Below are 27,537 nucleotides of genomic sequence, written 5' to 3' on the forward strand. Positions count from 1 at the left end.
ACGCTGCTGCCACCTTCTCTTGTTCAGGTTTCACAGCTATCCACTACCACCTACCCACCCACACATCCAGCACACATCACAAACACAAACAGCCTCTTTCATTTGATTTTCTCACAGTCCATCTCGCTCTCTCACGCTCTCCCCATCGCTCCACTCCTCACTCCCACTCAGGCTGGAAATGTTCAACATTGGCCCCTTGTTTGATTAAATGAAGGTGCATTAAAGTCTACAGAGGTTTTGTCAGGTTAAGTGGTATAACCAGACATATCTGCCCGTGTGGCAGAGTGTGAGATGAATGGTACCAGCGTGCCCACTGGCATAAAAACTGCCGTAATGAGAGTTATTACACTTCTCTTATTTCACACCACAGCCTATCAGGCTGATAAACAAGACCTATTATCGTACCCAGAATCCTGGTCTTTTGTGCCTCCAGTGCGTTGGACACATTTCCTCTTCAGCGGTGATGGCTAAGCTTTTAAGTTTCTTTTATTACAAATGGTGCAAGGCTTTTGAAGTTAGGCTGGAGGTTTGTGCCAATAAAGGTTACCGTGCATCAAAATGGATTTTTCTCCCGTCTAAAAGCAACAGGATTCAGCATGTGAACGTACAGAGACCGAGGTAGAGGTGTATCGACGGCTCGCACAATGCTGCTTGCTCTTAGCTCATCACTGACCCTGTATCAGCTCCCACTCGCCTAGACACACATTGTTTACTGTCCAGACAGGAAGCAGAGCTTAAGTGGCACTGCCACGACCCAGCGTCTAACCTGAAGGCCTTCGGAGCTGATGCACGCACGATCATTTCGCTCATTACATCACAGCGCTTGCATGTTGCCGGGCTGCTCCTTCGTCTCTGGTTTCAGTGCGACCCAGTAAGACGAAGAGCACCTGCAGCGGCAGCGAGGGGACGGGGTGGGACTGACAGAGCCAGGGCAGTCGCTCAGCCCTGCTGGCAGAGGGAGGACGACACGGTGCCAGTAATAGCTGAGGCAGACACACGAGCATCACTGACATCACTGGCATGGACATCCTGCTGCCAAGACCCAGACAGACATAAGCTCCACCTGCCCAGTAGTACGTCCGCAAAACTGCAGCACACGACTGGCTGACATGGTGTTTACATGGGAAATACAGCCACGAGCCACGCAAGTCAACGGACCATTGCAACTGCTTCAAGAGGTTAATTACTGGCACTTGTCTGCACAATTTATACAATTTATGTGTCTACAAATTGCATGACACATAGTCCAAAGGTCTCCAAATTCAGCTGGAGAGTAACAGTGAAAACAGTGGCGTAAATCTTCGCCTTTGCCCTGAAAATGAGTCACATTTTTGGCGCCGTCATTCAATGTTTGGCAATATTTCAAATGTTCTGACAACATTGTGGAAGATTCCTCACAGTCGTGATAAATTTTACATTCTGCTTTAACTCTGATGAACTCAAAATGGGCCGTGAACGTTTATTAGGTGACATGACTTCAGTGTGAGTGAGTCTCGTGAGTCGACATCGCTAATAAAAGTTTAATCAGCTGCAATTGATATAGCAAACACACTCATATCATGAACATTAGTTTCATGAAATTCATCATCTCGCAGGTGAGCTGCTAAGTTCTGGAGTACAAAGAAAATAAGCCGTTAATGCCTTAAAATCAACAGGCCTGCAGAAGCTTGTCTAGCTGAATGCTGAATGAGATTGATTACTGCCTGTTCACCCCTTTTCCACAAAGCTCAAATAATCATTATTGCTCCACAATATTTAAACGAGTGCATGCGATAATACGCGGATCTGTAGCTTAAATGTTAATGCAGGGAGTGACGAAACACGGATGTCTCCACTCAACCTCCGAACTTCCACAAACAGCCGAAGCCAAAGTGGCAGAAAAACACTCTGCTTCCACTGAACATCTCTCATCCCTGAGCTGTGGTTGTAGCACTTGTCTCACAACATCAACACTTCACCAACACATCAATTTGTGTGTTGACAGCCCACAAAAGGTAAAGACTTCACAACAGTGCCGCAAGAGAAGCCCTGCAGAACTGTCAACAACACCGCAGAGGCAACTCCAACGCATCGTATGGTGTCAGAATGAGCCCTGGTGCTATATGAAGGGAGGCTACGCTAACAATAGTTACTGCATGAGCTGAAATGGTATTTGTTTGAGTGATGTACTGGACACTAAACCTTTCTCAGAGGTGTCACAGAATAAATTCAACTAAACTGTAGATTTCATGAGTCGGTAGAGAAGTCAAGTTAGCAGAGTTCAGATACTCTGATGAACACGAGGAAAAGTATTTCCATTTGTCCTCCCCCAAAATGGATCAGCGAAATTATCAGCGTTCATTATTAAAAAACCTTTCAACCTGCAATGGGTGAACAAGCTTGGAGCAAACAGTACTCATTACTCCAAATGAGAAATGTTAACAAGCCAGTTTCATTTTCAACACATGGTTGCAGACGGCTGGCGCAGAAAAATATGACTCAAATTCAAAATATCAGGCCGCAGAGTTCATCACTGTTTATTTACTGCAGCTCTCAGTTCTACAGTGTTACTTTTACATGTGTTTTGTTCTAGTTACACGCGTATCAGTTTATGTCTGAGTTTCAGAGTTTATGAAATCACAAACTCCTCTGGCTGCAGCAACATGCAACCTCCCTTCAGACACACATGCGTGGCTGCGTCGGCCAGCCCGTCCACCACTTTGTCCAGACTGAAATGTCTCAGCTGACTGTTGCATGGATTGCGATGACATTTGGTACAGACATTTGTGGTCCCTGGAGGATGAATCCTATTGACATGGTGGTCTCCTGACTCTTCCTCTTGCATCCTGAGCAGGCTGACATTTGTGGTTGTGAACGAAATGTCTCAATGACTATTGAAGAGCCTGCCATGAAATTTGGAGGAGAAATTCATGATCCCCTCAGGATGAATTTTAGAGACCTTTGTGACTCCTCTGACTACTCATCCAGCACAAATCGTCAGGTGGAAGTTTGTAAGCGTTTACGCATTAACATTCCCATTCAGCTGTAGTTTGTGTTCAGTGCTAATTAGCAAATGTCAGCATGCTAAAGCACTGAACTTATACCTGCTGAATATCACCTTGTTAACATTGTCACCACGAGCATGTAAGTGGTAAATGGAGCTTTTCCACCTTAACGGACAGAGAACTTTATAATTGGCCTCTCATTCACCCATTCACACACACACACACACACACACACACACACACACACACACACACCAATGCAAGCTGCCATGCAGGGCGCTGGCCTGTCTAGCCGGAACACCTTGGGGTTCAGTGTCTTGCCCAAGGGCACCCTGACGTGGACAGGAGGGTGTTAGCATTTAGCTCAAAACACTACTGCGCTATGCTACGTGCAGCCTCACAGAGCTGCTAGCATGGCTGTAGATAATAATGTTATTTCCTCACTCCAGGGGCACTGTTTGAAAAATATCCTGTTTTTTAAGTTTCTATTTTTTAAGCCAGCGTGCATGATTAAAAACCTGGTCTGAATCCAGGTCTGGGATCAGGACTACTGCAGGTCTCACACTTAGAGTTAAACATTAAAAAACACACCATGTGGCTGCAATACTGACGCTGGATAAATGCCAGCGGGGTGACAACGACTAGAATGAAACAGCGTGCATTTACATAAGCACATCTGCGGTTGGTGCGCTCGCATCACGAGGGCTCATTCTTCAGCCTTCATTGTATCCCGACCACTTGCAGGAGCATTTCCTGATGGCTCTATGGAAATCAGATCACTGCTTGTTCGACACTTGTCCACATTCAAATCAGCTGTGACGTTTTGGCCCCCCGCCTCAGCGCCTGACTGACTCTAATTAGAGCCACTCTTCACCGGGCTGCAGAGCAGAGTGCCTATTAAACGTCTTATTGCAGAGATAATGAAAATATTTTGCATTAGCATAAACAGGAATGGCAGTGGACTGCAGCCCTGTGATTGGGGCGAGCATGCAGAAGAGTGAATAATACTTAGGCTCATTACGAAAGTGTCTGCGCTGACTGAAAATTAGCCTTCACACCGCAGTTTGTGCCTTCACAGCAAATAAGATTAATTGTGAGCACATTGAGAAGCTGCTTGAGAGCGGGAGGATTTTGGGAGGCTATTTGGGGGCCACAGAATATGTTGCAAAATAAGCAATTTTATGGATTTTACAATTACTAATGGACTACTTCTGCACAATTCAAACATTCTCAGTTATTCTTTTATTGTTTTATAGACAATAAGGCCATCGGTTAATGGACAAGAATGAAGACTGGAGAGCAGCAGAGGACAACAATGTATGAAATAAGTGCAAAGTTAACATAATCCGCATAGTAACAAGGCTCCCATCTACTGGCTGCTCCTCAGCTGTGGCTGGGCTACGTGGGCGTGGGTCAACATCAAGAGGTAAAGTGCAGGGAAAATGTGTCACTGGTGTAACTCAAGCACTTGTTCAGAGCCTCAGCAGAATCTCTGCCTACAGTGTGCAGGGTTGATGATATCATGTGATACTTTATTGATCCCTGCTGATCACCGGCAGACGGGCTCTGCTGCAGCAGGTTGGGATTCAGGGATTCGTTGAAGGGCACTTCAACAGGGTATGCTTGCAATAAAATTTAATTAAAGTAAAACTTGAGAATCAATGCTTAAGACAAACAAGTCGTACTCTTGTTTCCCACATCAATACAGAAAAGATAATAATGCACGTCCCTTAAAACGAGACTCAGAGTCTGAAGTGATGTTAGCTGCTTTGTGAGACTGGCTCAGCTAACGGTGCTTTCAGCGTAATGCTAATGTCAACAGTTGATGAGATACAGAGGACCAACTGGCACTGCCATGCATAGAGCCACTGGGCTAGCATGGCTAAAAGCTAATACAATAAAAGGAGATCTTAAGGTAATTGTGTGAGGTGAGGGGGGGCCGTGGGGATAATGTTCTTCCAGCTAATCATTGGAAGGCTGCAGCAAGCGAGAGCAAAGACGACTCTTTAATCCTTTTAATTCTTCTGACAGGAAAACTGCTGTCCGCTCAGAATAGGATGGAAGGACGAGAGGCGAGTGTATAGAGCGGTACGCCAGGTATATTTAAAACATCCCCATCATTAAAAGTGAGGAGCAGATGACTTTACTTTGATCACCACCGAGTGCTGAACTAACAGCTTGTTAAGGGAGGAATCTGTCGACAGCAGAGCCATCAATCCCCCTGACGGTGCCGCAGCAGAGCGACAGGTAGCAGTCGCTCTGCCGGAGGTGTGCACTATCTATTTCTACCATCTCTTGTCTGTCCTGACAACATGTGGACGTGGAAGAATTCCTCTGTTCACACAAACATGAGGGCTCAGAGTAAACAGAGCAGGGCCGGCGGAGCTGACTGCAAACACGCCGACGACGACAAAAACTCTAACTGTAGATAACGTAGCTGAGGTGGCCGACATCTGATAACTGCATGACATCTCGCAAATGATCATCCCACTGAGGCGTGTGCGCCGATAAGAGGCACAACTACTTACTCTGACAAGCTACGATTACATAGCAAACACATGAATAAATCATTATGGAGATTAAACCGTTAGAATAGGATAAACAAAGATGGCTGAAACAGACGTGAAAGTAAACACTCAGAGCGGAAAATGTTCTTGCTGTGGAACTTTGTTGCACGGCTCAATGGGGATCCCGAGCTGAAACGTGTTCGGGATTTTTGGTTTAGAAGTTTTCGCTTATGAATAACAGATACGGCAACTTTTTGACCTCTATATGGGTGAACAGAGAGACAGCTCACTCTTCATCTTGGACACAAAATGAATAAACTGCAAGCTCGACTTTTTTCCATCAAATATAGATGAGAGGTCCACGACGACCTGAGGGAAAGTTTGAACACAGGCATTTTACGCTTCCTGCCTCTCCTGCACTGTAACTCCTGTACTTTCCATTGGATGCATCTGGTTTCTCATATGTATGCAAATAAACAAAACAAAGCTAAGCATCTTTTTAAATGGAAACTGAGCAATCTGCTGATGAAGACTGTGTAGCAGAGTGGAAAGCCCCAGAGCAAAGGAGGAAGGGGCCCTTGACTTAAGGATGTTTTATTAATAATAAAGCAGCTATGAAGAGCCGCCCATGTGGTGCTAGTATACCTCTACTATTACCATACCACGCTATACTGCGCTGTGTTCACCATGGAGCTGCAGCTGTCCCTCGGTTTCAGCTTTTATTGCACATCATCTGTCATTGTGTTTCCCGTCCGTCTCTCCGCTGTCAACTATCAAGTAAAAGCAAAATGCTGCAAACAAAAAAGCAAATCGTAATAAATGATAAAGTGCTGCCAAGGTTCTGGATCTCATTCTGAAACGGGGACCAGGTCCACGACAGGAGCAGGATAAGTACACTCTAAAACCACATTAATTGAATCTCTTGTGCCACACGAGCTGCTGTTGTTGCCCTTCTCTTTGAGGTGATCATATTTTCATTGATTGCAGGAAATCAACCTTTGTGCCCCTCTAAGGCGCATGTATGGGACTATTTATGGAGCGGGCGGCTCGGCTTGGCAGGCTAAGCTATACACGACCCCACGGCCGTGACTCCTGCTCGTGACCTCCCTGGTTCTATTATCCCTCCTGTCTCCCCTCAACAGAAACTGAATTTTACCACTTATGCTCTCTGCAGCTCCTTTTTCATGTTTTGTCCATTTCCTCCCACTCTCCGTTTTCTCTCTCTCTCGCTGCCTCGGTCTGAGCACACTCCACGTTTTACATCATTTCCTTCCTTCGCCCTCTTAAACATCCTGCTTTTACAAAACGCAATTGTGTTTTGGACAAACTACTGCCATTCATTTCATCGTCACCCTCTCTGCATTTTTTCTGCTGCTGCCCCGGCTCGTGTCTCATCGCAGCAGCTGCCGGCCCGCCGCTCCCCGCCTCCCACCGCGGCGCTCCCCAGGCGGACATGCAGGTTATAAAGCGGCCCTGACAGTTAATTGCAGCTCCATCAAGTAGCTGGATTGGGATTCTTCAGCCCTGATGAGCCGTTCTATCTTGATTGTGGCTGTATTTTGGGAGGGTGGGGTAGAGGGACGGTGGGGGTGGACGGTGGTATAATAGAGATGTCCATCACAACCAATCAGAAACAGCAGACGGAGTGGCGTCCACCTCTGTTGCTACTGGTGATGCCACAAGGCTGAGGCAAACTCGCCCACCCCATCCCACCGCCCCCCCCAGCCCTCAAGAGACTGCTTCGGGACGTTTTGTTGCTATGGCAACATCAAGATGAGGCCATCTTTGGCTTTGAATAAGCCCCCACTCGTGTCCATTGCAATAAATATTACCAAACAGCGGTGGGATTTTATGGTAGGTTTTTGCAAAAGAAGAAGATTAGAGTGTTTACTGCAAGCAACACCTCCTCTGAAAGTGTGTGTGTGTGAGTGTGTGTGAGCAGCTTTTAGCCGGACAGCGAGGGACTCTGCACGGAGACTGACAGCCTGGCATGCTAATGGAAGACAAGTCTACGCTGCATTCACATTCACAGCGCCTGACGGGCCCGTCTCAGCGAGGGGAAGGGATTTTGTGTGTGTGTGTGTGTGTGTGTGTGTGTGTGTGTGTGTGTGTGTGTGTGTGTGTGTGTGTGTTGTGTGTGTGTATTAGTCATGTTGTAGGGGCATAAATCTGTTTACACAGTCACATTTGGGGACTTGCCTTCTTTTTGGGAACAAAATTCAAGTCCTCAACTAAATCGTTAAATTTTAGGGTGAAGGTTTGGTTTAAGGTCAGGCTTTGCGAATGGCCTCTGAAGTGATGGAAACACGACTGTGTGTGCGTGTGTGTGTACGTGCATTTGTGCAAAAATCAATCGCAGTTGAATCAAAGGCGGCAAGAAAGAAAGAACAAAATAAGATAGAAAACAGTTTAAATAATTAACTAACCAAAGGAAAACAGAAAATTGGACATGTGGTGCAGCAATGCTTCGAAAAGAGAACCAGAGCTGTTGACACACAGTTTAAAATGTGTAGAGTGCAAAACAGATGTAATCTGACGCATCCTGGTGTTCAAATTCTTCTCTCTCCTTCCATTCGTTTCCATTTCAGCTCCACTGTCGCTGTCAAATACACGCAAAAATACTTTAAATCTAGGTGAAAGAGGGTTTTTATGGGTGTTATTGTGAAATAATTGAGTGACTGATGAAATAAAGTGACTCAGAAATAAACAGATTCAACAAGAAGTCAGTCGCTCTCAGATGGACAGATGAAGAAATGACAGAATGATCGAGCTGCAGAGACAGACAGACAGACAGACAGACGTCTTCAGAGGTCGGTTTGATTCATGTTTGCTAGCAGGTTCTCTATAAATCATTAGACAAATAACCATGAAGGAGGAAAGCATTGATCATACAGCTTGAGATGCCACGACAAAGCGGCAGAAAGAGACAATGAGTGAGTCAGAGATAAAAAGAGCCCAGTCACACGGAGACAGACACGACCACGCCCACACAAACACGCAGACGTTTCTCACTTGAGGCCGACGGACGAGCAGCTTATTGATTCTGCTGAAAAATTCTTGTAAATGCCACGCGGCGATACCAGATGACGGCCCGCTCTGACACGGCGGGACCCTCTGGCATTTAACAAACCACCGGCTCCCACGTTTAATTTAGGTCATAAACTGCGTCAATCCAGGTGATGGCAAGTGGTAACAGCGCGTCTCTGAGTGTGAGGAAATCAAACGCACCCGTCCGTCCCTCAGCTTAATAAGACATGTTGTTCAAACTCACTGGGAACGGTTACATGAATACAGAGTGAGCGATTGATCTTTGGCGTGGAGGCTCTGAGCTCGTCACTCCCAGCAGCATGAAGTTAAACCTGCACAGAGAGACGACAATAATAATAAATCCCGACGCCTTCAGAGGATGCTCGGGCCGATCTGGGCTGATTAAATGTTATATGTGAGCAGCAGTGACGAGCCAGGAAGACACTGTATGGATTAAGCCTGATTCTAATGGACTAATTAAAAAAACGGGCTGAATTCCTGCAGGATTGGTGCAGTTTCAGAGTGCACATAGTGAATGAATTAATCTGATCTGGCTGTTGCTCGATCAGATGGATTCCTGGCATGTTGGACATTTCGGTCGGCTGTCTCGCAGTTTGAGCCGTTCCAGGAAAGAAACGGTTATGAACGGTTATGAACTGCAGTCAGCTTGTTTTTAGTTATCTTCTGTGGTCTGAAAAGTCGATTTTAATGTTGTGTGAGTTAGCAAAAAGTGCAATATCAATAACAACACAGTGTCGTCTCAGACTCTTTAGACTGAGCACAAGACCAACGACAGGCCAGACGACACGACATCAGCACGATAAAGCAAAAATCAACAGACATGAGGCGTCATGAGGGGAGCAGTGTGTCACAACAGCTGGGAAGAAAACCCCGCCTTCAATGGCAAGTGATGAGATGATCCAGGTCTACTCCCATTCATAAAACCACCTTCACATACAGCACATGACACTGGTTGGTGCTGTCAGGTGAACGTGTGGCAGCCCCTGGCACCGGACCAAGCAGCTCTGACTGATCGGAGCCCAGTGCACACTCCAGCATGTGCTTCAGCCAAGTCACCTCACAGCATATTGCAGAGGAAGAGTGTGACTCTATGATCACCCAATCTGACACTATGAGCCTCTCAAAGGGCAAAAATATTCTGTGATTTGATCATGGCATAAACTGAGGATGATCTATGGAGCCCCTGATGAAGCGTGCTCTGATTGGTGCAGCTGCTTCATCCATGCTTTCCATATGCAACTGCAAACCAAAGCACCTATTTAGACTTTAAGCCCTTCATTGCGTCTGTGAGTGCAGAGCAGCACCGTGGTCCAGCCGATCCAGCGCACACAATGACGAAGGACTCGCAGCTGCTCCTGCTGCTGCTGCTGCTGCTGCTGACGTGATGCTGCTGTGCAGTCCATGAAGACAGAGAATGAGGCCAATATTACTCTCCACACAATCCTGTGAATCACAGTTGGAGGAGAGGAAACTGAGAAAGCAACAGAATTGGAAAGAAATCTCACAAAGAGACAAACAGTAGTGGGTGACCGGGTATTGTATCAGAGGGTAGCAGGAAAGGCTCGGAGAAATCTGCATAAATTTCTGTGTTTGTCAGCTGTGTGTATCATTTATGAGGTGTGTGTGTCATCCAGGAAGATAACACCAACAGTCGCATTCAGAGTATTACAATATTCAAACCTGCAGTATGTAATGTCTGCTGCTGGGGTCTCTCAATCCAAACAATAGCAAAAGACGTAGAGTGATGACGGAGTGGTGTGGGATCATGGGAGTTGCTGTCTTTATTGTTAAACAGCCACCACTGCCAGTGAAAATCTCTGTGTTCAGGGATGTTATTCATGTTACATGTAGTCACGTCCGCAGACGCCATTCCTCACTCTCTGACGTATCGTGGTGTGTCGTCACTGACAGGCGAACAAATGAAGCGCACCGTTACCTTGAATAAAACCACAATATCACATATGTTCAGTTGTTTTCAGACATTTGAAGGTGGAAATGTTCCATGTTGTGGGTTTAAATCAATAGTCTGTAGTCAGATGAGATGAACTGAAGTAAAACTAGCCTCAGGCCTGTGGTCAGCTCCAACGAGATGTAATGAACAGACATGAGAGTGAAGCATCACTCAGCTGGTGAATTATAGACTGCAACCCACATCTGAACCACCAGATTATATCAAACCAGGAGGTAAAAAATAAATAAACAAAAAACCGCCAAATGAAGTTAAAGCCACATTTCAACAAAATCTCCAAAGGAAAAACTAACTGAGAAACTCAGACTTGTATCCGTGTGAGACTTGCATTGCTGGGGCTGGCCACTACATTTATCACTTCACTGAAACTTGGCTTCAAAGACGCGAACACTTCCTCCCCCACGAGGGATCCACAGATCTGCGGCAGCATTTATTACCCAAGAAGCAAATGTGCCAATAAACTGAGAAGATTCAGAACACGACGCAGCAAATCAGGCACTGAGAAATAAAACCCATCCCTGCTTTGAATCTCAAGTTGCACATGCTCCTTTTTTAATTTGCTGGACACAAAAGCCCAAATCTACTTTTAGAGGCAACTGCTGTTGAAATATTAAAGTATGGACCTCTGTGGCAAAACTCAGGTATACAATGGCACTTTATGCCTCATTAGGAGGTGGAGAGAGGAATCCGGTCTGCCCACTGACACCGAGGAGAATCACTCCAGTTCTGCTCGGGCCCACGCTTCCCTCGCCGAGTCCACCGAGACTGACGCCAGACAGGGTTTCTTCTTGTTTAGAGCTGCCAATGTGGGAAGTGAAATACATGCATTGGAAATGTGTTTGGGTTGTCCCATTTGTCCTACTTAACTGTTTTCCTTCGCAGCAGATAGTTTTTGCACTTAACGCCTCGCTGCCGCGCCAAACACACGATGGTGGGCTTCGCAGAGTCGCACATAAAAGTACGATGAGTAATTGTTTAGAAAATCTAAATGTCTAAAATCAATTCTTAAACCTGACTTTAGAATAATATTTGTAATAATTCTGTTGAATTAAATCTGCAACATGAGTCATCAGTGAGTCATGAGGGTCTAAAGTCCCACAGACGCAACACATGACGACAGAGGTTTTTAGCCTCTTTCAGCTCAAGTGATGAGTGAGCTGAGCTGTGCTGTCTTATAGGTGTGATGGTGGTGACTGTGCTAAAAATATCCAGTGAGGAGCAACGCTGAGGAGTGGACAGCACTGGGAGACACCAACTTTCAAATTATCTCAAGTAAAGAAATGTAATCAAGCCAGCCAGCGGGTGGGTTTATCTCAGTGATCCCCACCCACTGAGTCAATCTGCATCAAAAAGATTTAACAGTTGGGCATAAATGACGCCGCACGCCACATCCGAATCAAACTGCAAACACACAACATTTGAATTCCTTTAACAGGGTCTCTTTAAGGTCACGTACAAAAATAGGAACCAGTGAGTGATGCCTGATCGCACCTGAACCCCCACACTGCTTACTTTGGGATTTAAATCTGCAGACGTTGATGCCGAACGAGATTTCTTCTGTTCTCATTTAACTGTTGTTCAGACGCATTCGTCAGTCACTTTGTTCTCTACGAGACCACCGGTCTGTCCTCTGGTGCTGACGGTGACCACGTGGTGTGTAACCTGTATGTGAGTTCCTGCACGGCTCCACCTCTTCATGCATGTACAGTGGATTCTTTGATTACACACAAAGCTGTCTCAGATTAGGCAGGGATTAGAGCTGTGGTGCCCAGGCGGACTGGGCCAGCTGGGGAGTAATGTGAGACCCGAGAGACTGAGCGAGCTCCAAGGGTGTCAGTGACAAACAGATGGAGAGCGGAGCAGACAGCTCTGGATGGAGGTAAGGTGTGGTTTCCTCCTCGGCCCTCATCACTGCTGAAACTGCTCCTTAAAGTCTGCAGACTCCATCTGCATTAAGAGCGTCTGGTCAGCACCATTCACTCCTTAATGAGATAATTACAATAGGAAAAACAATACATTTAGTCTAATTTCCCCTGAGTGCATTGACACATTATCATCCTAATATTGAAAATTGGTGCTTTATATCATAACAAAGCATCTAAACAGAGAAAAATCTCCTGTGCTCCAAACTAATGGACTTTGCACTTGAGGAAAAAAATGGAGATTAAACAGGATAAATGTGCACCCTGGAACAGAAACCTGAATGAATCTACAGAACGTTATTGTAAATACTGACTGCAAATCAATTGCAATGCTCCACTTAAATACACTTCTGTGCCATTAACGGCCTCATCAAAAGTTTCAGGTGTTGCTCAGATGTGATGAATTTCTCGGCAACGGAAGCAACATTATCATTCATGTTTCTGGGCACCTGGTGAATATTCAGCCTCTTTTAGCTGTTTTTGGTCTCGCCTCCCGGCTCTTTAGCGGCTAAATGCTCCACTAAGCTCACCGGCGAGACGTCAGCCGTGTGCAGTTAACAGCGCACCGAGGGTTTTTGGGCTGATTCCTCTATAAAAAGCTGCAGGACCAGACAGCTGAACAATGAGCTGTCAGGTGTTTTATTAAAGCGCCGTGGAGTCGAGGGGAGCTGCAGGTTTGGGTGTTAATTCCCAGCAGGGACCAATTTTACATTGAGTGAAAATATTGACCTAAAAAAAGGCAAAACCCACTTTCCTCAAAATCAGCAGTGAAGCTCCTGATCGTTTGTTGTTGCTGTTACACCTTTGTGCAATAAAAACTCGCCAAGATTTACTCATTTCTGTGAGTGTTGACTCGCCGGTGCTGCAACAAGTCAGACTGCATGAACACAACACATATGTTCACTGAGACAAGGACAAAAACGCCTCCTGGTCTTGACAGTCTGAGTGACTCTCTCCTACCTTCTGAGGCTGAAACAGAAACCCCAACAAGTGCTCAGCATCTCTGCTCCTCTTCAGCTCAGCCAAAATCAACAGACACGAGGCCTTTGAAGTCAGTGGCCTTTGGAAGGTGCTCCAGGCTACGGGCCGTCCATCTGCACTTCACCGTCCGACTCTAATGGCCCACATCCTGCAAGATTTTAGCTGCAGTTTTACGGGATGGTGGAGATATTTTCTCATCTCCTACTTCAAGCTGCTCGTGTTCACAGCTGCCTTCTATCCTCTCAGCCCTGATCCTCTCACTCCCGCCACAGCACCCACACTACATTTAATGAAACCAATGTAAAAAAAACACAGATTACACTCAACAGCAGCAGCTTTCAGGCCTGGATTTACACACCAAACCCTCAGCAAAGTCTCCGCGACACCACTGAAAAGAGAAAACAACTTCACTTTGCATCATTTCCTCCCACTTCTCATGAATTAGGCAGGTTGAGACAAGGACAAGTAGAGAATTATAAGAAGGGTGACATTTGGACACAGTGTCCCATCTAAGAATGTCAAATGAGCTGAAAGGTTGGACATCATACTAATTTACCATCCAGGCCGAGCAGAATATACTGTAGACAAATTGAGTTAATCTGGCTAATGACCAGCGGGAAGCAGCTGACATTAGAAACACTGTCAGCGACGTTTTTTTTATCTGAACTGAGTTTGCTCTGTTCCCCCACAGGCTGGAACAGGTTTATGAGCCTTAAATATGAAAAACACAGCTAAGCCGCCGCTGATATGTCGACAATGTGGAGACGCAAGCTATCCATCCAACGACAACAGAATGACACCATGAAGCTTTCACGCCTTTCTGGCTGCTCCCAAAACACAAAGCAGCTTTAGTTTCTACAGAGAAGCTGGTAAACTATCCATACTGTGAAACTGACACAGATCTGCACTGTGTAAATTCACAATCCGATGACTGTTTGTCGAGAACGCGCCGGTTATAAGATTATCAATATCATGATGATGATAATATCTTAGTATATTGTGTGTAATTATGCAAAAAAAAATCACATCTAAACATCAAACATCCACTGTTGTAAATTACAGCTTTTCATTAGAGTTCAAAATTATTTCTCTGGAGAACAATTGTTTGGAAAATGACAACATGATTGGAGCTGCAATCAACAATAATTTCATCAGTTTAGTCCTTAAAATGCCAGTAAACTGTAAAAATTGCTAATCACTCAATCCCAGAAATTTTAGCTGTTGTCTTCTGAAGCTTCAGATCTTCTTTCTGGCTCTGAAAGCAGGATTATTGCTCTGCTGCGGTTCCTGACTTCAACGGTTAACCCACCATCCTTTTACCACATCACCACTGTCACGGACACACAGCCGCGTCAGCTCCCTCTCTTTAGCGCGGTCCCATCCCAGTCTGCCGCGGTGACAGCGCGCCACTCTGTGACATAAGGGCGCCCTCCCTGAGAGCGACTTGTGGGGAATTCATTTTGTCAAAGTGTCAGTCGCATCAAGCATCCAGCCGCCGCAGCGTGTCAACACTCGGGAGGAGGAGAGGCAGCTGACTGACAGATTCTTCCGGAGACTCTCACGATGGGACGCTTGGTCAGATGCTCTGACTGTGCGGCGCCCTGATCTCTGCACATTTCCTGAGGCGTTCAAGTGCGTGTGGATACCAGAGTGGCAAATCAACTTCTGGGCAGGTTTCATCAGATTTTTGGTTCATTTTAGCATCTAAGATTTTGTTTAATCTACTTTTCTGCCTCGAGTTTCTGCTCAAAGCTGGAGGCAGGGCCATTTCCCATTTCTTTGTCCCCATAACAACATATGCTGCAACCCTCAACTGTCTTATTTTTAGTTTTTGTTAGTTGGTAATGTGAAGTAGGCACATTCTTTAAACACTTTAAACACACTGCGCACCAATACCTCAGTCAAATGCTGCCACGAATCACATCCTGCACAGTGTACCAGCCTGTAATAAAGCAGAGCTGGTACACTGAGCAGCTCCAGAGGAACAATGTGAAGAGGCTGAAATGTGAAAAAGACTTCTCCAAATTATCGGGAACGTCAATTTTAATTCCACAAGATATTGTACGAACAGTCAGGGGCATTTCCTTCCAAAGTGTCAATGAAGTGTTTTGCCTCTGGACGTGTCCTCACTCCTCATACGATGATCCCAGTGTTCCCTCCTCCACCGTCATTACCGCTCACACTCTCCCACAGTCGTTTCTGCAGCGCCTTCAGGTGAAGTTTAACACTAAAAGCTCGTCTTCATTCCCTCACTGGCAAAGAATCCTTTTACGCAGACGTATTTCCTGACCTAAACTGAAGATGACAGGGATAGAGCCACTGTAATAGACTTTCTTCGTGCTGAGCTTCATTTGTCAAACACATTATTCAGACCATGATTGGAGATTAGCGGGCCATCGCGCGCTCTGCCAGCTAAATATTTGAGAGAGGTTAAGATGGTTCTGAAGTTAAACCGTAGTCAATTACGAGTTGTTGAAAGTTGTATTATGAAGTGATTGTGTCTGTGTGTGCACAGGTGAAGGTGTGACAGACCACTTTGTACGTGTGTGCACGAGCATGTGTGTGTGCGTGTGTGTAGAAACGAGGCAGACAATCTGCTCCATTCACCCCCTGCTGGGCCACCAGACCAAATCCATTTACATCCCTGAGCCGCCGTGAGGCTGACAGGCCTGCTCTCACACACACACACACACACACACACACACACACACACACACACACTACAGTATATATAGAGTTAAGTTAGCGTAAATTCCTCCCTGAGGTGTGCACACAGGAACACACCTTTGTGGCGTCTGAGTAACTTGGCACATGCAGTGAATGTGTGTCATGACCTCTGTCACCTCTCACTCCTTCCATAAACTCCACAAAATACGACGCGGCGTAAATACACACTGAAAAAACCCTCCGATCCGATCTGGTCTATTGACACCTTCCACTGAAAGGTCAAACACAGCAGCTACGCCCACTCAGAAACACTCAGTTCATTCATCCTCAACACACACACACACACACACATGCACCACACACAAATACAATCAATAGGCAAACACACACAGGCCCTCATTAAGCTTTCACGCTCACCTCATGCCTCCGTGGCTGACTGACGCTGCTGGTTTATGCTGGATTAGCGGACCAAACAGCGGAGCGGCGAGCGGCGAGCGAACACCTTGTCATTTGAGTGCAAACACGTTGGATTAAGCAGGCGGACGGGGGCGGAGACTGACGGCGTCAAAGACGAGTCTGTTGACAGGTGAGGTGATCATTAACCGGAGCGGCCTCCACTGGGCCTTCACAGAGTCCAGAGAACGAGCTTCATCTCGCTGCCAGTGCGTCTGCTCCTATAATGTAATGTCTTATTTTTTTTCACGGTTTGCTTTATTATTAAAAAAGCAGTTTGAATTACATGAGCAGCGTTTGACAGTTTTAGAGAGAGGCTCATAATGGAAACGGTTAGACCACTTTTTATAATTCTATTGGAGTGAAAAATGCAATTTTGAAGCCTTATCGCTTCTTCCTCCAGGAGAAACAAAGATCTAATTTCAGTGCGGCCCGCTCCTTCGTATCCTATAAAATGTTCCCTTAACACCTTAACTGTAAACTAAGAAGCATTTCCCCTCTATTGTCAGTGAGATGTAGGCGCTAATAATTTGCCCAGCAGACAATCGTCCAATATGGAAGCATGTGCAGGTGAAGAGAAAATCCCTCAGAGGACTGTAAATCCAAAAAGAGGATTAAAAATCAAGATGAGAAGATGGGAAACAGGGCAGAAATGACACTGAAGCAGCACAGAGGAAACCGCTTTGAAAGAAGAAGCACTGCAAAAGGAACAATACCGACGGTAAAGAGTTCGTCTCCTGCGGCTATCCGGTTTGTTTCTACTGCATCTTAAGCATGCTGAACGTTGGATTTATGCAGAAAAATGTCTCATTTGACTCGAATGCATGAAGTGATTAGGCTACAGGTGGAACATTCGTAGCGTGAGTCAGAGTGCTTCACCATAAGAGAGCAGAGTGGGAGTGAACAGCGATGGCTAGTTTGTTTTGAAGCTCTGGGCTATTTCCTGGATTCCTCTGTACTCTCTCTCCCTCTCTGCCATGAGCTGGCTGATCTGACAGGTCATTGACCTGCCCAGTGGTCTGAGGGATGACTCACTCATCAGCTAAATCCCTCTCCCCCCCGAGTGCAGACCACCCCGATCGCTGCTGCCGCACCAGCACCGGCAAATCCACCTAAACTCTGTGCACAGCACGAGCAGATGAAGACGAAGCTCCTGTAATATCTGCAACATACATACGCGCTGGTTATATGTTTATCATTTATCATGTGATTAATTTTTAAACTATGTCCTCATTATGCTCAACCACACAGGGACTGCATTAATAACCAGTACTGGTGAATCAGTATTCTGGTGCTTGAGCTCCAGCAGCCTTTAGAGGTTAGACACTATTACAGTATGTGACAGAAAAAGAGGCGTAGGCAGGGGTCTGTTCTCCCCTCAGGGAATGAGGATTGATGGTGTTCATTTGAGACTGGGTCACATCTGAAACCCTGTGATAAATGTAATGATGTCATTGCTGCTGCTGGGGGGGGGGGGTATAATGGAAGAGGACTAGCAAAAATCTTATGTAATCTGCTTTAATCAAGTGTTTTCAAGAGAGAAAAAACAAGTTAGATTTGTGGTTTTTTCATTATTTCAAATACAGTTTCGCTAATAAGCTCCACAAACTCACTGCAGGTGTGTTTTCAGGTGGCACGATGACAGCTCAGCGCATGAAAACAGCTCTACTCTCTGGGACTCGTGTCACACTGACCAACAAACCTAACCTCTATTATTCAGCACAGGTAAAACCGGTTTCCTGGTTCTGGGAAAGCCGGGCACCAAATGAACATTCCTGACAAACCAGTTTGGTCGCAATCTCTGCTGGTTTAGAGAAGACGAAACCTGCTAACACCTTGTCCTACTTTTCAGCGAACGTGGATGCATTGAATCAGACCCGCTGGATCAACAACAATAACAGCGGGCCGAGCACTGACCCCTGAGGGACACCAAAGACGGTAAATAACAAACATGGTGAATACAAATAATTGTGCAAAAACAATGAAAATTTAACCTCAAAGCTAGAAGCCACTTCAACAAGTGACCGTGACCGCTCGGAAAGCAGAAGCAGAGTGTGGCTGCGTGTTGGTAGCGATAACATACCTGCAGGGAGCGTGGTAGAAGGGATATCCAGGGTGAGGTATGTGATTGCAGTATCCAGACTGATTCCACATGGTGCTTCTCTTGTTCCACGTGATGACAGTTCACAAGTGCCGCCGCCGCCGCCGCCGTTTCTTTCTTTCTATTTCTAGTGCTGTGGAATCAGACACAGGCCGCTGAGAGTCACATTAATCAGCGCCTCTCCTCCCGTCTCTTGAGTGGTTCCATGGGGAGAAAACGAGAGGCGGTGGTGCGTTTGAGAGCGGGGACCACTGAGACGATGAGGTGAGAAAATGAGCCAGGGGGATGAGTCCGAACAGAGAAGGGATGATGTCAGGTGAGTCAAGTCTGGTGCGGTTTGCACACCTGCGAATGAAGTCTGCTCCTGCCGCCCCCCCTCACCGACAACGCCGCGGATACTCAGCCGAGTCTCAGACGACTGCCCCAGGTGAAGTCTGACATCACAGGATACTCCTTCACTCCTGCCTCGAACCACTCATTTTCCCCCACGGCTCAGGTGTAATCAGGTATAACAGATGTCTTTGAGGTTAACCTTGCTGAGCTGTACCTTTTGCCTGGTAAATCATCCGTAATGCGTGTCTCCACCTTACACTTCAATGACTCGGCTCGTACTTCCAGGGTTTCCAGCCTCTCCGGCGCAGATGTACATCAGTGTTCACGACAAGCAGCAGATTTCAGAGACCTCCGTTTCTCCAGCGATCCCTGACGTTAATAGGAGCTGTATATGTCTTCTACACGTGCGGTACATGCTCTCCAAAGTTCAGAGGCACCACAAATCCATCTCTTCTTGACATGTGCAGGTTAAAATCCACAGTCCCCGCGTCCCTCCGCTCTATCTACTTTATCTCTGAGGTAGCCGGCTCCGGCACAAGCGCTTATTTCCCCAATCACAGGCTTCCCGCCGGCTCTCCAGCCTCACGAAACGACAGCAGTGCACAGAGCTGAATGACCGAGCATACTCACACAGAGAGAGGGAGAGAGAGAGAGAGGGAGGGAGAGAGAGAGAGAGAGAGAGAGAGAGAGAGAGAGAGAGAGAGAGAGAGAGGTAAACAGAGCGGAGCTACATTCCTTTTCCCGCCTCATGCTCATCTGGCAGGATACACACCGCTGAGAGGAAGAGAGAGAGGCAGAGTGTGTGTGTGTGTGAGAGAGAGAGAGAGAGAGAGAGAGAGAGAGAGAGAGAGAGAGAGAGAGAGAGAATGTGGGAGTGAGGAAAGAGAGAGAGACCATGATGGTGTTTACATGCACACAAAAATGTGATTACGGTGTAATTGAAGAGCTGAACATAAACCACACGAACACCTTCGCTTCACCTTTGCCAGGTCAATTACGATCGTCGTCACCTGTGGTTGTCATCAAAGTAAAGTATGCAAAGAGCTCGGCTTTCGTAAACAGTGGCCAGAAAGAACACGCACACGCCTTAAGTGCATTTCTCCAGGAAGTGTTTGAGTAATTTGTGCACGTGTGGGTGCTGACGTAGAGGATGAGGAAGATCGAGATCAGATGAACTTAATAAGGTCGTGTCAGTTAGTTGTTTTTGTTTTTTTATGTCACTGCTGATACAACACCAGAAAAACGATTTTTACATTTCCCGACAGAAGCCAAAGTTCTCGGATGTTAAACGTTGTCTTAAGACCAGCTGCTGCAAATCTGATCAAATGATCAAATGATAAGTGAATCATGAGTCCGACCACACATTAGACTTCAGCACATTTCACTTCCTCTGCATAACAAACAGTGTTGAGGCTGTACTCATGCAACTTAAAATAAAAGGCTGATAACTCTGGTTTTGTCTAATATAACCATAACTACAGCTGCAAGTACTGACTATCCCCATTACTGTTTGATCTGTCAATTATTTTCCTCAATGAATCAATAAACCAGCAAATCATTTCTGCTTTATTCTTAACAGTGCAAACAACACACAGTTAAACACAGAACATCATTCTGTACAAACAGGACTGGCTGTACTGTTTTATTTCATGCTTGCTTTGGAAATGTAAAGCTAATAAAGGCCCTTGAATATGCAATAATAATGCCATATGTAATAATATCATGATAGTGTTATTGCCGGGCCCTAAAAGCAAATGGCCCAGCTGCTCATCTCAGCATTCGAAATACTCACGTTGTTGAGTGCGTGTAAACACAGGCCGTGTGGAAAAGGCTGAAAAATGTAAAGACTGAGAGAACAGACGGGGGAGCGAGCGTGGAGAGCACTAATGGACCGAGAAGCCAGACAGATAAATAGAAGGAGCGCGAGCAGCAGACACAGACGGTCTGTTTTAGGTAACAGCAGGTTATTCACAGCAGCCCGCAGCCCGACTCCAAACCTCACAATCAGCACACGGAGCCTGCAGGTGAGAGGTCACCTCTGTGCAGCTAAACAGAGATGTGCTGTCTCCCCGGAGAGGTGGACTACTCCAGTGCCCTACTAAGCAGAGCGCTGCTGTGACCCTGCTCCAAGGACGGCTCCGCCGCACCTGGGGAGAGGCCGCGAAGCTGGCGACGTGACAGCTTCGCTCACCGCGGGTCAAAGTCCAGACGCGGAATCTGGTACAAAAAGACGCTTCGCACAGGAAGCGGTGGCTTCAGAAGCTAACACCACGTAGCAACTGGATCCGCTAACAAATAGCTGCTTTCCTTTTTGTATTCACTGGAGGGACTGTGGCTGATGTTTTGATGACGAGGCTGTTAATTGGTGCAGAAGTGTGACATGAACTCTCATCAGATAATACATGGAGAAGTGAATGTTTGCTGGTTGGGTTTCTCCCGTTCGAGCTCATTCACGTATGCCATCTTACGCCCCGTTATGACACTCTTACTATCATCTTGCATCACTGTCCCGTGTGAAGCGAAAATCCCTCTTCTTAATGAGAGCGAGGGCTCGTTCCACAAGCCCGTGGCACTCACAATTACAAGAAAGTGTTTCCAATCAGCCGAGGAAAAACACCAACGCAGGCAGGGAATGTTTGCTCACGACATTCATCAACCACTAAACAAACTTTTATCAAAAGCTCCGCGCCGTTCTGACGAGTGTCCACTCCACGCAGCACTCAGCTCGTTTAGTCTGATGAAAACAGATTAACGACGATGCATTTGGAGCTTCACTCGCTTTTCACAGCAACTCAAATCAGAGAGAAGTTAAAGTCAGGAGAGCTTTCATCACGCCGATCAATCTGTCAAGAGCACAAACAGTGAGCGAGTCCCCTCACACCATGGTTTCAGGAGATGATCAGCATGATAGGAAAGTTTTGTCTGACTTTTCTTTAACCTCATCTTTTCCCTGTGAGCAACAGTTTTATCTCCAGCTCTGAACAATCTGAGGATGAAACAGCTGATTGGTTTATGAGACACTGCCTCTAGAGCCGCAAAGATTAGCTGATTGGCAGAAAGTTGATATCTAATCTAGAGTTATTGATTCGATAGCTGACAGTTCGACTTATTTTTCAAGCAAAAACAGCAAACGTTATCGTTGTAGCTGCTCACTGATGCACATCCTGCTTTGACATTATAACTGTATGATACAGGTGGACGTTTGATTTTGGGACAAATGTTTGATTAGTGCCACCGGTCAGGTTACAGCCTGGTTAATGTGCTAACTGCTACATCGGACACCTTTTGCCAAGTGATGTGTGAGGTGAGGCGTCTCACATCCCCGTCTGGTGACCTCTGACATCATCCAGACTTGATTCACAGAGCCTGAAGGAACATCAGCATCTGTGGCGTAATTGACCGGTTACATCAGGCGTCTTTGCTGTGGTGAGAGTGCAGGAGCAGGGAGGGGTAGAGACAGAGGGAGGGAGGGAGGGAGGGAGGGAGGTGGAGCAGGATTGGGAGAGATGAAAAGAACAGCAGAGGTGGGAGGGAAGGAGGTGGGCCAGTCCGTCTCCTGCTGTTTGTTTTTGTTGTGAAATTTAATTCCAGCACAATCTAACCAGGGCTGGGAAACACAGGGGACCCTGCCCCTCGTCTCCTCCATCCTCCCCTGTCTCTGTCTTAACTCGCCCTGTTTGAAGGAGCAGGTGGAGGCTCCACCTCTGCTCGCCCATCCACCCCCCCCGACACACACACACAAACAGACACACACACACACTCACACACACAAAAGGTGGACTATCTTCTGCACAGCTTCACTGATGCACAGATGTAAGGTACACATTAAAAGGTATATATGTGTACATTCATGCATACAACAGATGGGACACACACATGCATGCACGCACACACACACAGGTATATATATCTCAGGGATATACAGCACAGTGCACACACACACACCACACGTACAGCGGCTGTCAAACTGCAGACAGCTGACAGCTGTGTTGAATCATTATGTCAGTGGGTGAGATGGCAGAAGTGTGACTCGGCCTGTGGTTCAGCTTATCAGGCTTTTCCAGCCTAAACCCCTTCACAGCCGCTCGCCTTGAAATGCACATAAACACACACACACACACACACACACACACACACACACACAACCTCCCAACACCCCTCCGCCTCCCTCCACCCGTCGCCAAGGTCACATCTGAGCCCGTACTTCTGGAAATCTTTAAAAACAACACTCACCTGCAGCACCCTTTCCGTCCCTCTCTGACTGCAAGCCGCCCAACAGCGCCGACGCAATAAAGCTAGTCGCTGATCAATACTATCGATTTAGTCATAACTTGAGATTTCTGGCTTTAAAATCTCACTCTGCAGCCCATTCTCTGTTTTGGAAGTAAAGCCTCCAGGACCTGACGCTTTCATTGACAAATGACAAAAGAAACTACACAAACAGAAGGTGAGAGCAACGCGGAGACACACCTGAGAGGACCGCCTCCCATCCCCCCACCTGCAGCTGACAATGTCAAATTTTAGCTTCTGCAAACTTCACACAATTACTCCCACTACCATCTCAGAAAGTTTAATTTTGTCCTCTCCCACACACACACACGCGCGCGCACACTTCCTCTCGAGCCAAAAGGAGGCACATTCTCACAGTCTCCAGCTCCCTCGTTTCCTCCAGCTCGCCTGCGCTCGCCTCCGTCTGGGAGGACGCCGCGTTCGTTTGCTCGGGACACCCTGATCGATCGTTCGGCCGGCCAGGACTCGGGGAGGATCGGCTAATGGCGCGAGCTGCGTGTGTAGGGATGAAAAATGGGCAGATCTGATCAGAAACAATCTGCCAAAACGAAGTCTATTTATGCGACTGTGTGTGCGTGTGCGTGTGCGTGTGCGTGTGCGTGTGCGTGTGCGTGGGGATGGGGTGGGCACATGTGTAGTAGCTGAGCGAGCTGGATGAACCCCTCCTGGTAGATACACTATTATCTGGCTCATAAAATTCAAGCATGTGCTCGTCTGTCTTGGCAGAAGCTTTGCCGGCTTGGATGACGCAATAACTTGTGTGTATCTACGTGTTTGTGTGTGTATGTGTGTGTCAATATCCCCGGGGATCTTTTGATCCAGATTCTTCAATCTTCAGCCTCACACACACACACACACACACACACACACACACACACACACACACAGTACTACTATTAATACTCTTCCTCTGAGCTCTTTCCTTTCATCATGACTTGAGGCCTCACATGTCTCCATCTCCACCAGCTCGAAAATGACAGCACAATTAGAGGAAATCTTTTATACGCTGGAGCAGATCCAGAGTTAAGAGGAACGCAAAGACGCTTTCTTCAAAAGATCTGGGTTGACTGGATTCGATTGTCTCCCTGTATCTGATTAGGAGGGCACGCTTTGGTGCTGAACAACAGGAGTCAAACAGAGATCCGCGCACCCCGAGGCTCCTGTCTTTGCATTATCCAATCAAACGCTGAAAGAATATTAAGAGGATATGAGAAAACATGTCTGTCGGCCATATTTTAGCTGCTGTCGTGAACGCCACGTGTCATTTATGGGACCGCGGCAAAGTAGAGCTGAATGGTTTCAGGAAAACAGCAGTTTTTTTTTTTAGCCAAACATAGCATTTTCAATTTAAACTGTCATTATTTCCTATAATCTAGATCTCCAGAAGTGTATTATCAGCCCAAAAACTATTAAACAAGACGAGTGCGTACTCATCCAAAGCACAGACCTAATCCAGTTTCTACATGACAAATCTGATGCACCAATGGAGCTGCTCTTCAGATTAAACTTTGCTTGTTTTCATGCCAGAGGTCTGCTGATTTCGGATATTACTGCATTAGTCATACGTTCAATACTGTTAAAAAATAAAAATAACTTTTGAATGCAAGCACACAGTTGTCAGCATACACTTAGAATGCAACCTGCTGTTTAGGATGTTAGCTGCTAATGTTAGCCTCACAGACTGACAGGGAAATGGCTGTGGATGCACTCCTGGGCGACACGGAGAGGAGAGTACGAGCACGTCGAACACGTCGTGGGAGATGTCATACATGGAGAGTCCCAGATGCTGCACGACAGGTCGTTTAGCATGTCCAACGACACGAGTACAGACGCCTGACTGTTGTTCTTAATCAGCCATGACGCCGGTAATTCATCGGGCGAGATTCATGTGGCCTGATGCCTCAGTTTCATGTTGTAGTTTGACCAACTCACTCAGTTAACTTTAATTGGCTACATGTTACCTAATTTGCCAACAAAGGAAATAACTTCAACAGCTAAAATCTACAACTGCCACCTAAATCTTTGCCAGCTTGTTAAAACTCTGCCAATAACGTGATTACAATCGCAGCGAATTTTAAGAGAGTAAAAGAAAAACGTAGTTTAGCCATGTAGCTTCTCTCACCGTCTCTGTGCTACTAAGTCCGACTGCCACAACTTTTACTTCACATGCTAACGCTGACAATCCCCATTGGTATGCAGGGCAGACGTGCACGATCCAGAACGACGCTGTAACGCTCCTGTTGAGAACATCGTGCTGTTGCAGCAGGAAACAGTAATGAGATAAAACACGAGAAATCGAATCTAAACAGCAACACATCAACGTGTGCATCGTGTGAACAGACACAAAGGATAATTGCATCACTGGCATTGCGAATGTTGGCATGCATGTGTGACAGTAATGGTTTATTAGGTATGGACTATCATAATGAGATCAGCTGCTGGCACAAATAGGAGGCTAATGTGCATCATATTTATCCAGCCCAACACACAACACAAGGCTCGGCTCTGAGAAAACACACCTCTTTATTCACTGAGAAACTCACAGAAAAAGGAGAGAAGCCACACGTCTCTCCTCTTTTGTAAATCAGAGCACATAAGCTCATTCTCCCCCCACAAAGAGGCTGGGGTTCAAAGACGAGCAGAGGATTTCACTTTCCTCCACAGCAAAGAAACAAGTCAAGAATTCTTCATTACACTGTGAGACTTCAGCAAACATGAACAAAGAGATGTCGTTAACGCTAAGTGCTCGGAGCGGCTCTCATTCCACAGCCTTCTCCCTTCCTCTGGCTGTCACCCAGAGCTTGACTGATTGGTCCGAGTTTGGACTGACAGGTCGTTAACTGGGCACCACGACATCCTGATCAGCTGTCTGAAGGCCAAACGCCCGCCAGCTCGGACTGTTTGTGCAGCTACGAAACTAAATCTGGAGTCACATTGAATTTGAAAACGGTAACCAGTAACTGTATTGATCCTCGAATGAAAAGTGGAGTTTGTAGGGAGCTGATGGGGACTTAAAAACCATTTCTGACACCTGATCTTAAATAAACATGTGCTACATGTATGAATCAAACCATGGATGCTATTAACTAATCAATGATTGATGAGCCCCTTTCTGAACTCAACTGTAGTGTCTCTGAATAAGTACGTTTCAATGGACTTCTTCAGCTTTTTGTTCTTGTGTGTGTGTATATAGAGTTAGAGTACAGATTTTAGGAGGTGACAGCCGGAGAGAGACAGAGGGCAGAGGGAAGAGAGGGGACGACATGCAGCAAGGGGTCTGGGCTGGAACTCAAATCAGTGAATGAAGAAGATCCTGAACAATCGCTATTCTGTTAACCTACAGGGTTTGTGTGCTGCCGTCTGTGTCCTCTCTAACACTACACGGGTCCGTGAGCCAAAGTCAGCAATCCTCCAATCCTCCACAATGTGGCTATAAATAACCAATTTACTTGGCTTTGTGCTTGTTGTTTCAACTTATTTAAACAGAGATTTCATGAAGGAAAAACATGCATTTTGTGTGACTTCAATGACGAATCAATTACTGATCAGTTACCACACGGCCGACAACCAGGAAGCTGCTTAAAATGCATCAAATCGCTCTTATTTTGTTACTCTTCACAGTATGGAGGTTAAGCACACATGACTTACAGAGTTTTATAAGCTCTGGGTGACAACAGGGGAACGATGAACGGTGCAAAGCTGAACAAGAACATCCTCGATAACAACAGGGTCACACGCCCCCATCGGAGAGCGATGGCTGGGCTGGCCTCATGCGAGCGTTTCTGTGACCCAGCAGTTCTGCTGAAGACGGAGCAGCAGAGCCATCACTGTTCAATCTCATCTCTTCACATCACCCTCTGTCGCCTGAATCATTTTCGCCGCCTCATTTCGCTCCTCTATTACCTCCGATATGATCTTATCTCGAAGGGAGAAAAAAAAAAAAAAAATCCCTCCAACCTCTTTCTCTTTTGTAGCACCTTTTTCTAAAAATTATTTTACCAACACCTCCGGTCATAATTCTCGTCATACTGCCAGGGCAGTTCAGCTCTATTACTGGCTACCACGGTCCTGTAATTTTAGTGATATTACTCAAATTAAACTGAAGTTAATCTTATTCCACCGCGCCGTTCTGTGATGCACTGCCTGTGAGTGTCAGCTAATAGCTCCAATATGAAAAATCATCCTTAATAAGAAGCAGGCATTCAAATCAGGCTGCGAACACCACGGCTGCTTCAGTGCGACCAACGCTCGCTTAATGAATACTGTCTCAGTAGGCCAATGG

The 27,537-nt window shown here is 46.3% G+C and overlaps 1 protein-coding gene across 10 annotated transcripts in view; it reads right to left on the minus strand.

The window, feature by feature from the left end:
* LOC143321869 (pleckstrin homology domain-containing family A member 7-like) overlaps window positions 1–27,537 on the minus strand; it is a 120,053-nt gene that overhangs the window by 69,458 nt on the left and 23,058 nt on the right. The window contains exon 1 of one of the 10 annotated variants that reach the window (XM_076732569.1): window positions 18,615–18,800. The exons of the other annotated variants lie outside the window; for them this stretch is intronic. Coding sequence (XP_076588684.1) covers window positions 18,615–18,685 — 71 coding nt within the window. The 5' untranslated portion in view covers window positions 18,686–18,800. Of the gene's footprint in view, window positions 1–18,614; window positions 18,801–27,537 lie in introns of those variants that run through there. 10 annotated transcript variants of the gene reach the window in all.

The sequence above is a fragment of the Chaetodon auriga genome, chromosome 6 (assembly GCF_051107435.1).
Source record: "Chaetodon auriga isolate fChaAug3 chromosome 6, fChaAug3.hap1, whole genome shotgun sequence".
Taxonomy (NCBI): Eukaryota; Metazoa; Chordata; class Actinopteri; order Chaetodontiformes; family Chaetodontidae; genus Chaetodon; species Chaetodon auriga.